Source organism: Peromyscus leucopus, chromosome 12 (assembly GCF_004664715.2).
Source record: "Peromyscus leucopus breed LL Stock chromosome 12, UCI_PerLeu_2.1, whole genome shotgun sequence".
Taxonomy (NCBI): domain Eukaryota; kingdom Metazoa; phylum Chordata; class Mammalia; order Rodentia; family Cricetidae; genus Peromyscus; species Peromyscus leucopus.
In genome coordinates, this window is record NC_051073.1 from 62,746,550 (window position 1) to 62,758,089 (window position 11,540).

An 11,540-nucleotide genomic window follows, 5' to 3' on the forward strand; every position below is an offset into this window, starting at 1 on the left:
ACTTCTGAATGTCACACTGTAACACTCTTAAGTCTGTGGCTCTCAACCTCCCTAACACTGTGACCCTTTAATACAGTTCCTCATGTTGCTGTGGCCCCCAACCAGAAAATTATTTTCATTGCTACTTCATAACTATAATTTTGCTGTTATGAATTGTAAATATTTTTGGAGCTGGAGGTTTACGAGAGGGGTTGAGACCCACAGGCTGAGAATCACTGCTCTAAGTCCGGTGAGAGTTACTACTTCCTGTAACTAGTTTTCTGGTGTGTGACAGGCAATCTTTTGCACAAATATACAAATAAAATACTAGAATATTCTTATATTCTTTTTTTTTTTTTTTAAGATTTATTTATTTATTATGTATCCAGAATGCATGACTGCAGTCCAGAAGAGGGCACCAGATCTCATTACAGGTGGTTATGAGCCACTATATGGTTGCTGGGAATTGAACTCAGGACCTTTGGAGGAGCAGTCAGTGCTCTTAACCTCTGAGCCATCTCCCCAGCCCGAATATTCTTATATTCTTACAGCATAAGATGTTAAAGGTAAAATTTAAAGTCCAATTGTTTCCTTGAGAGGAATTAAATGAAAATAAAAGTCTCATTTTGTGTGTGTGTGTGTGTGTGTGTGTGTGTGTTTTTAATGAAAAATTCTCTTTCTCTCTTTTTTTAAGTTTTTCGAGACAGGGTTTCTCTGTGTGGCTTTGCGCCTTTCCTGGAACTTACTTGGTAGCCCAGGTTGGCCTCGAACTCACAGAGATCCGCCTGCCTCTGCCTCCCGAGTGCTGGGATTAAAGGCGTGCGCCACCACCGCCCAGCTGAGAAATTCTCTCTTGATAGTAGATTTTTTTTTTCTTGGAGTTTTTGGGGGAACATTTTTTTTTTTTTTTAAGGCAAAGAGAGTCTGAGAGATGGTTCAGCAGTTAAGAGCAATAACTGCTCTTCCAGAGAACCCAAGATTGATTCCCAGCACTCACAACTGCCTGTGACTCCAATTTCAGGAATCTTCCTCAAGCCACACACACACACACACCACACACACACACACACACACACATACACACACACACAAAACCTCTTAAGGTACACATACATACCAACAAAGAATAATAATTTTTTTTTTAAGAAAAGAGGAAAAGGTCAAAGGAAGTGTTTTACTTTATTTCCTCTAACAACTTATTTCTTTTTTTTTTTTTTTTTTTTTTTTTTTTTGAACAGTTTCTCTGTGTAGCTTTGCCTTTCTGGATCTCGCTCTGTAGCCAGTCTGCCTTGACTCACAAGATCCACCTGCTCTGCTCCAAGTCTGGGATTAAAGGCATGCGCCACCACCCCCCGGTTCACAATTTATTTCTTAATCCTAGAAGCGACTGAGCAGATGCACTAAAGCATTCTGGGAAGCAGCCTCAGAGGGAAGCTTACCTGTCCATTTTCGCCTCCTGCTGACAATAGGCTGCATAGGAGATGATGTTTTCATGGCTGCATCTCTCAGTGGCCAGCGCGCCGACATAGAGGACGAAGTCTGCATCCTGCACGCCCTCGTGGTCCAGAGCACCCACGGCTCCGCAGGGCCACTGGCCCTCTCGGCACACCCTGCATTGCTGAGCACAGGTGGACAGAAGGCAGACACTGAGTCAGCCGAGCGACACCATCAGGCCACTGCAGACTGGAGATACACATTACTTGACTCTCACTTATTCCCCCAAACTCTCACCCAAATCCGGAACTGGGCAGGCATGCATTGCAGACCTACAGTCCCTGTACTCGGGAGGCTGAGGCAGGAGGAGCCCTTGAACCCATACCAAACAACGAGGCAAGATTCTTAGCTCATAAACAAAACAAAATAAGGACCGCAAATCCCACCTCTTTTTCTCTGTTCTATTCTTACCTCTTCTGAATTTATTTCACTAAAATTTTTACTTGATTCAATTGATCATAAATGTATACTCAAAGAAAGCAAATGACGGCCATTTATAAAGGTCAGCAAACTAGGATACGGAGAAAAAGAAACAGAAATGGAAAAAAAAAAAAAAGGAAAAAAAATTTAAAAAGCCAGGCAGTAGTAGCACACACCTTTAATCCCAGCACTCGGGAGGCAGAGCCAGGTGGATCTCTGTGAGTTCGAGGCCAGCCTGGTCTACAGAGTGAGATCCAGGAAAGGTGCAAAGCTATACAGAGAAACCCTGTCTGAAAAACAAAAACAAACAAACAAACAAAAAAAACAAACAAAAAAAAGAAACAGAAATGGTTTTTAAATTCTGAAACCAAGCTGGGCGTAGTGATGCAATCCTTTAGTCACAGCACTTGGGAGGCAGAGGCAGGCAGAGCTCTGTGAGTTCGAGGACAACCTGTTCTACATAGGGAGTTCCAGGACAGCCATGGCTACATAGTGAGACCTTATCTCTGAAAACAAATAAACAAAACAAACAAAAAACCCAAACCAAACAAACCAACAAAAAACAACCCTGAAACTAGTGTGCTGGTTACTTCTAAATGTCAACTTGCCACACCCTAGAATCACATGAGAAGGGAGCTTCATATTAGAGGCAGCCTAGATCATGCTGGCCCATGGGCATGTATGCAGGAGGTTGTCTTGATTGTCAACTGATGTGGCGGCCCAGCCCACTGCGGGTGGTGTCATCCCTAAGCAGGTGGTCCTGAACTATAAGTAAGCTGAGTAGAGCTAGCAAGCAGCATCCTCGGTTCCTGCTGAGGTTCCTAGAACACCAGCCAATCTGTCTTTAAAGTGCCTGCCTTGACGTCCCTTAACGATGGCCTATAACTGGAACTGTAGGCTGAAAGAACCCTTTTTCTCCCCAGAGTCACTTTGGTCAGGTATTTGTCACAGCGACACTCAGTGAAGGGGCTTTCCTACACACACCCACACCCGCATTTTGCTGTACTGGGAATGGAACACATGGTAGGCAGCGCTCTACCACCGACTTATGTCATATACAAAATTTTCGCAACTTCTTTTGGATATGATTATTTCAAATCTAATTAATAAAAACTTTCAACCTAATGGAAAGTATTTCCCATTATAAAGAAAATTTGGGCTCAAACTGCCTGCCTCTGCCTCCCGAATGCTGGGATTAAAGGGGTGCACTACCACCACCTGGCAGCAAAGTGTTCTTAACCACTGAGCCGTCTCCCCAGCCCCTCCCCCAACCCCATCCCATGCAACTCGTAATGGAAACCATCAGAGGCAGGAGAGATGACTCAGTTAGGAGCATCATGGACAGCTCTTGCAGAGGACCCAAGTCCAGTTCTTAGCACTCCTGTTAGACTGCTTCCATCTGCCTGAAAGTCCAGGTTCAGGGGATCTGACTTCTCTGACCTCCATGGGCACCTATGCTCATGGCTCATAAATATATGTTTATTATGAATTAAAAATAGAAGTTTTTAAAAAAGAAAGAAAACCAGGGCTGAAGAGATGGCTCAAAGGTTAAGAACACTGGCTGTTCTTCCAGAGGACCTGGGCTTGATTCTTGGCACCCACACAGCAGCTCACAACTGTCTGTAACTTCAGTTACAGGGGATCTGATGCCCTCTTCTGGCCTCCCCAGGCACTGCACACACACAGTGCACAGATAATCATGCAGGCAAATCAGCCATACACACAAAATGAGAAAGATAAATAAAAGAAAAAAATTAGCATTTTGAACTCTATCTCGACTGTTTAGTGTGTATATTCCTCCAGATACTCCTTTTTCTGATTTCTTTTGCTTTCTGAAATAAGTCTTGCTATGTAGCCCAGGCTGAAACCCAACAGTGGAGTCTCCTGCCTCTGCCCTCCAAGTGCTGAGATTATAGACATTATTACCACACCTGGATCACTGTATAGGGTTTTTGTTTTGTTTTTGCAAATGTACACCGGTACTTTTCAGATAAACAAGCTAACTAGACCTACTGAGTCCAATCTTTCTTCTTTCAGTTAAGAGCTTAAATATTCTTCAAGTCAGTACAGAAATTGACTTCATTTTTAGCAGTTCCATTTTATAGCTGCACTATAATTTAATAACCTAAATAGGGCTATTTATAGTTTCATAAAGAACACTCCTGAACACATATTATACAATTACTATTATGTCTTTTTTGAAACAGAATCCTGCAATGTTGTTCCAGCCGGTCTTGACTTCATAAGCCCAAGTGATCCTTTTACTTCAGTATATCTGGAGGTTTATGTCACTGGACCTGGGCAGCTGCTAGCATTATTTATGGACTGAAGTTTGAACTTGGGTTGAAGCTAAGAGTTTACATTTTAGGAGACATTAAAGTGCCCTTTTAAAATGCTAAAAGAAATGTTCCTGAAAAACAAAACAAAACAACAACAACAAAGATCAAGTTCTCAGCTAAGCTGCTGCAGCAAACCCAGGCACATATGAGGATGGACCAAAGCAAAGCTCCAATGAGATTGCAAGGCAGGGAAGGAATACAGCCAGAATCATAACAGACTAGCTGCTGGGAGAAAACGGAGTCTCGGGGTGGGAGAGTACTGGCCTAGCATGCAGAGGCACCAGTTCACTCCAGAGCAGCATAAACAAACGAACAAACAGTTACTGCACCTTCTTACTGTTGTCTGAAAACTCCCTGCTCAGAGAGACTGGGAAGCTCCCGTTTACACTCCAGAATGGAAAGCCCTGCTGAGTGACTGACCTGGAGATGCTCCTCGGGCACTATAACGGGGCCGCACTTGGTATGCACCGCACACTCCCCAGTACAGTATCTGTGTGGATCATTTTCCTTCCGCAGGTACTGGTTTGTCGCACATTGCCTTTGGGTTATTCATACATCAAAGGAAGAGAACAGTTCACAGCAGTTAACACACAGCCATACGCTGGCAGCCACCTAGTACTTCTCCCCCATCACGGACCCTAACTCTCTGAACCACAGGCCCCAAATGAGCCCTGCCTTGGTCACGGTGTTTTATCACAGCAACAGAAAAGCAGCGAATACACCCCTCTATGACTTCATTAAGAATGGTTATTATTTAACTAGGCAGACAGTTCCCCAAGAGACTTCGGGTTTACAGGGAGTCCTCTTGACTTGGGTTATCAAATACCTCACAAAGCAAACACCACCACCACATGGAGGAGGGGTGGAGACCTGAACAGCTTCTAATGGGAAGGCAGGGAAAGGGGGTCATTCAGCAGGTGCTTTTTCAACCCTTTTAAGCATCTTGTAGTTTTGCTTCTAAAAACACATGTAACAAAATTCCACTATAAAGTTCACACACTGCCATATGGCAGAACGGGGAGTTCACAGAGGAAATGGTCACCGCCTGACGTCACATACCTGCTCAGTAAGATCCTGCCGGCAGGTCGACGAACCTGAAATGTTTTCTCTAAGTAAGAAATAGCTTGCGGGAAAAGTTTGTTCTAAATAAAACAGAAAAATCGAGTTAGAATCACAGTCGTGGGAGACAGTGTGTTTAAGGAAACAAGCACGGAATATTAACGGTTCTAAGACCGAGGAAGAAAACTCCTAGGATTCGGGAATGCAGACACCGGACCAAGGTCGTGTGGCAGCAGAGAGAGCGAATCCAGGAGGGAGAGATGCTCGTTTTTTCTAGTGGAGTCTGGAAGCAGGGCACTAAGCAGATCCCAGCTCCACCTTACCCACTCCGAAAACATCATCTCAACTACTGATGACTGAGACCATTAATGAAGATGTATACTCCAACTATTAGTGATTGTTTCAAATGTGAGGTCGACTTAGATTCTAGTATTAAGGTGGCTTCTTATGTAAGAGCTCATTGAGTTCTGTGGGCCACAGAGAGCTGGCTTCATATGGACTGTGGGACTCCACGGACGGTTAAAAATCTGATGAGGGCTGGCGACACAGCTCGGCAGGTCAAGGCATTTGGTGTGTAACACTGACGACCCCAGTTCCATCCCAGGAGCCCAGAGTGGGAGGGCAGATCAAACCTTGAGAGCCGTCCTCTGACCTCTACCTGTGCCTGTGTGTATATACACACTTGTGTGTACACACACACACACACACCCCTTGACGAGATGAACTCTATTTAAAAAAACCTCAGAGGCTGGTGAGATGGCTCAGATTTTTTGTTTTGTTTTGTTTTTTTTCCTGAGCTGAGGACCAAAACCTTGCACTTGCTAGGCAAGCGCTCTACCACTGAGCTAAATCCCCAACCCCGAGATGGCTCAGTCATAAGGGCATGTGCCAATAAAGCTTGACCCCTGATGAACTCAGTTCAATCTTGGGAACCTATGAAGGAATGAGAACCACTTCTGAAGTTAGCCTCTGACCTCTGCACGTGCACCCATACTCAGACATCACACACATACACAGTAATAATGATAAGAATAATGCCTCTGCCATGTCACACTGTCACGTCAGCTAATCCTTAGGATAAAGAACACTCTCATGCAGAGAATGGTGTTCTCAATGTACTGCAAAAATTGTCCTTAGCACCCTATCCTCAGCATGCTTTGATCCCCCAAAACTTGACAGACGGAGAAAAAAAGAGAATACTGATTTAATATCAAATTATAAAATGACTAATTTATATCAGAGTCCGACAAACTTTTGCTAAGCATATACAAAATGCCTTTATTAAAATGAAAAATACATTTACTACCAAAATCTCTTATTCATTCATAAACCAGCTATGTATGTAGTTTCTTTTTCATGGGAGAATCAGCGCATAGTAAAGTGTACCTGTTTGAAGTATCCACTTGATGAGTATTTATTATTACATTACATACCTTTACAAGGTATCTTTTCTCAGGAAGCAGCCTGAAATAAGGAGAAAAACATAAGAAGTGCCGCCCTAACGGTTGGTGGCGTAGCTCAGTGCTGTGGAACTTTCCTGTGGGTACAAGGCCCTGGGTTCAGTCTCTATGACCACACGAGAAAAGAGCGGCCACCCTGAGTCACAGCACATCCTGTCTCTCCAGACTGCATCTCAAGGGCCCTAGGACGGTCCGTACAGAAGCGCACAGCTGCAGATTTGGGAGCTTGTCTTCCAAAGTCTCAGCTTACCTCGATGGGTCTGTGAGACATTACCCTGTGCCCCAGCATGGAGCTAAGCATGATTACACATTATCTCTTTCGTTCTGGATGGAGCACTCCATAAAGTACTTCAGACTCGTAGTCCACCGGCTGTCAGGATCGCTCTTGGACGACATACCAATCGGACAACATAATCTACCTACTGAATGATTCTGTTAACTTCCTTATTGATGTTTTTATTTGTAACTCCTCTTATTTTTTTCTTTGAATACTTACTGACAAGTGTCTTCCACGTCTGCTACGGCCACAGTCAAGTAAGGTCAAATTTGTTCTCTTTAAATTATTCATGATAAACAGATTTTAATTACATACCATGACCTCTGTCTATTCAGAATAAAAGGCAATTTCAACTCAGTTTCATTTTAAGAGTTACGCCAGCCCTTTCCTAGTTCTACCTATGGATATTATGCTAGATAACCATGAAAATATATTTAATACTTAGACTGACAATAGAAAAAGATGACAAATGCCGGGTGGTGGTGGCGCACGCCTTTAGTCCCAGCTCTTGGGAGGCAAAGCCAGGCGGATCTCTGTGAGTTCAAGGCCAGCCTGGTCTACAGAGTGAGATCCAGGTCAGGCACCAAAACAACACAGAGAAACCCTGTCTCAAAAAACCAGAAAGAAAAAAAAAATAAATAAAGAAAGAGAAGACAGGGCTGCGGCAGGAAGATGTTGAGCGGGTTCGAGGCCGGCCTGGGCAGCACGGCACGATGTCTCAAACAATGAATGAACGGCAGAAGCTAACAGACTTACTCTTCGATACTCTGATCATAGACAGTCTTGATTCGCAGATGCCCGTCAGCCTCTCTCTTTACGACATGACTTGTCTTAAGATGAACCTTGTTTATGACCTAGAAGAATGAATAGTTTGAAAACTCTTTTGAAAAGATCGATATGACCTTTTTCTTTATATATGTAGAATTTAAATATAATGTGTGTTCATTGAACTACACACTTGAGACCTAAACACAATTAATGAGCCAAATTTAAAGTGTAATACTCCCCCAAAAGTCCCTTACCTTATAGTCTATGATGCTAGAAGCCTGAACCCCAATGTTTTCCAAGCCAACGTTATCATCTCAGAGATAAGCATTTTGAACTTGAGTGACATGAGTAAATCACTATAGTAACTGCAGCTGCCAAAAAGGCTTGGATTTTGTTAATTATTTGTAGTCTGTCATACAGATGCTAAGTTTACTGACCCAAGTCTTCAGAAAATGACAAAAGAGGCAGAGCATCTTGGCTCACACCATTATTCCCAGCCCCGGGGGAGGCAGGAGCAGGCAATCTCTGTGAGTTCAAGTCCAGCCAAAGCTACAGAGAGAACAGTGAGACTTTGTTTCAAAAAATGAAAGAAATGACAAGAGACTAAAAATGTGCGCACACACACACACACACACACACACACACACACACGCACGCAGCGTGCATATGCATGCACAGATGCATATACACATTTGTGCACATAAATGTGGAGGCAAATGCCCTCCACCTTGTACTTTGAGACGGGGTCTCTCAAAGGCTTGGAAGGTGCCAAGCAGGCTAGGCTGTTTGGCCAGTAAGCCTCAGCCATCCACAGCTCTGCTTCCCAAGGCTAGGATTGTGAGGAGGATCTTCACGGTCCATTTTCCTTTTTAACCTGGGTTTGAGGACGCCAAACTCAGGTCCTCATGCTTGAAAGGTAAGAACTTCACCAAATGAGCTATTACCCCAGCCCGAAAGAACCTTAAGTTACTTTTTAAAAGAGCAAAAACTTCATACAAGAGAGTGCTTCATTTATCTTTTCCCTAGCTCTCATTTACATGACTCCTCCCCCGTCCCCCCCCAGGAGAAATAAAAACTACAAAGGCTTATGGGCTGGAGAGACATCTCAGTGGTTAAGAGCACTGGCTGCTCTTCCAGAGGACCAGGGTTCAATTCCCAGCATCCACATGGCAGTTCACAACTGTCTGTAACTCCAGTTCCAGGGGATCCAACACCCTCACACAGACATACATGCAGGCAAAACACTAATGCACATAGAATAAATAAATGCTTAAATATATACACATATATGTGTGTGTATATAGAGAAACTGTACCTCTGATTTATAAGACTACTTATTTTTCCCCCTGAGAACACTTCCCATTCTGGTTTTGCACAGGAATGTGGAGCCTTACAAGCTTGGTGGGCCCAAGTGTTCAGATCTTACAGTATCGAGAAGTCTGAAAGACTGCCAGAGGGGAAGCCCACAGCGTCCAGTACCCAGCGAAAACTCAACAGTCACAAGAAGAGGAGAATGTGACCCGTGCGGAGGAAAAACAGCAGCGAGTAGAAACTAACCCTGGGGACCTGAACTGCAACAAGCACGTTAATGAAGCTCTCCTATGCTCAGAGGCTTAAAGGGGAACAAGCATGGAATAAGATGTGAGGGAGCCAGCAGGCTGCAATAGAAAGAACCAAACAGAGGGGAACATGGCTGAGAAGAACACCACCTAAAATGAAAAGCTCACCGGAGAGGATAAAAGACCAGAGCCAGAAGTGATGCTGCGCATCTACAACCCCAGCACTCAGGAAACTGAGGCACGGGGATCTGGGAGTTCAAGACCAGCCTGAGCTACGCTGCAAGTTCAAGGCCAGTCTGGACTACAGTCTTAAAGAAGTCCGAAGAAAACAAGAACATCAGATAGCATTTAGAGATGTTATCAAATGCGACTTATAAACCAGCTTGGGCTACATAGAGTTCCAGGCTAGTCTGTAGAAAGAGACCCTGTCTCAATAAAATAAGCAAACTAATCGAGCTGAAATACAGTGTGATGATAAAAGCTAAAGTCTTGCATGTAGATACACCGGTGTCTCAGAGATAGGGGCAAGGCATATCAGGAGATCACCAGCATCCTCCAACTCATGGCTAGCCTGGGCTGTATGAGACCCTGTCTCAAAAAAAAAAAAAAGGAAGGAAGGGAAAAAAGAAGAAAAAAAAAAAAAAAAAAAAAAAAAAAAAAAAAAAAAAAAAAAGAAGAAACATGCAAAGCAAAAAATCATAAGACAACCACTTAACACTCTGGCTCATGTAGTTAAACAGCATACGTACATTCTTCATTCTTGGAAATTACCACAAAGTGAGTAGGCTGAGGTTTCTAGGCTGAAATGATTTTTTTTTTCTAGGTAAAGCTTTCTTGGTAAAAGTTAAACGCCAATCGCACCGTGCAGTCCCGTCTAAGGACTGTCCCTTGCTTACTCCCAGAACAGGAGTAACTGTAGGGCTGCCTCCGAGAGAAGGACAAAGCAAATGTTATCTCAAGGAACCTCAGGACTGAATTACACTGAGCGGCAGGTCTGAGAGCTAAGTGTACCAGAGTAGAACCTGGGTAAGCGCCAGAATACAGGGCAGATAAGGCGTTCTGTGGAAATGGAAAGAACATTCTACTAGGTTGGTTTGTTTAGGCAGATCTGAGGTTGAGATCTGAACTAAGACTAAAGGAATTTAGACTGGGAGAGAAACCGGTGGAAGGAGGAACAGACTATGCCGGGCTAGGGGGATGGGATAAAGCGATAAGTAACTAGAGAACAAATGCTGAACTTTTGTCTCGGGAGACCTCTCAGTAGCCCTCCAACGGCTCCGTCCGGTTCTCCCCTAAGCTGCTTCCCAAGTCTTCAGATTAGTGGTTCCCGGTGCGGTGCTTGGGTGAGCAGCACCCGTATCTAGGAATCTGAATTGCGGGGATGCATGCCAGACCTCCTGAGTCAGAAAGTGAGGGAGTGGGGGAAGCAATCTGTTTTAATAAGTGTTTTGGTAATTCTGGTGCTCGCCCAAGTTTGCAGGGCTACGGGCTTAGCGGAAAGGGAGGGGGACAAGCGCCTAACTCAGCCGCTCTGCCCGGAGGGGCTGACGGCGGATCGGGCGCTGGCTTGCTCCTCGCAGGGCACCTGCAGCCCGGCGCCCCGGACGCCACACCCTCCGCGGTACTCCAGCCCTCGCTCGCCCGGCCCGCTGGCGCCCCGCGTCGCCCTACCTCGGTGTCCGAAGGGACGTGATGCCGACAGGGAGGCGAAGTGCTCAGGGAGACCGGAGCAGCCGCGGCGCCGGCCGGGAGCCCGCCCAGCACGAGCAGGACGCCTCGTACCCACAGGCAGCCGGCCCAGCGGCCCCGCGGCCCTGCTCCCGGGCCGCCCGCGCCTCCAGCCCCAGCGGCCGCCATCTTCGGGCCGGCGTCGTTACCATGGAGTGCGACGCCTCCCCGCCGCCGCCCGCCCTCGCCGCGGACAGGTGGCGGGCCCTCCGCCGCCTCGCCATTGGCCGGCATCACGCCGGGTCCGGCGGAGGGACCCGGGCAGCGGCGTCCGCGCGAGCGTCGAGCTGGCCAATGAACGCCGCCGGGCGGCCCACGTGAACCGAGCTGTGGGAACCCGGGGCCAGCGGGGATGAGGGCGCGGCGGATGGGCGTGGGGGGCGGCGGCGTCGGAAGCAGCTGGTCCTACTCCGGTCGCTAGAACCGTACCCGCCAGCTGCCAGGACGCGCGGACCGA

General features: G+C 45.9%; 1 protein-coding gene across 1 annotated transcript in view; it reads right to left on the bottom strand.

Moving 5' to 3' along the window:
* Lmln (leishmanolysin like peptidase) overlaps positions 1-11,337 on the bottom strand; it is a 49,814-nt gene extending 38,477 nt beyond the window's left edge. The window contains exons 1-6 of the mRNA XM_028863214.2: positions 11,027-11,337; positions 7,785-7,882; positions 6,725-6,755; positions 5,292-5,374; positions 4,653-4,770; positions 1,419-1,597 (exon numbers count right to left, since the gene is read on the bottom strand). Coding sequence (XP_028719047.1) covers positions 1,419-1,597; positions 4,653-4,770; positions 5,292-5,374; positions 6,725-6,755; positions 7,785-7,882; positions 11,027-11,317 — 800 coding nt within the window. The 5' untranslated portion in view covers positions 11,318-11,337. The remainder of the gene's footprint in view (positions 1-1,418; positions 1,598-4,652; positions 4,771-5,291; positions 5,375-6,724; positions 6,756-7,784; positions 7,883-11,026) is intronic.
* Between the last annotated feature and the right edge of the window lie 203 nt (positions 11,338-11,540).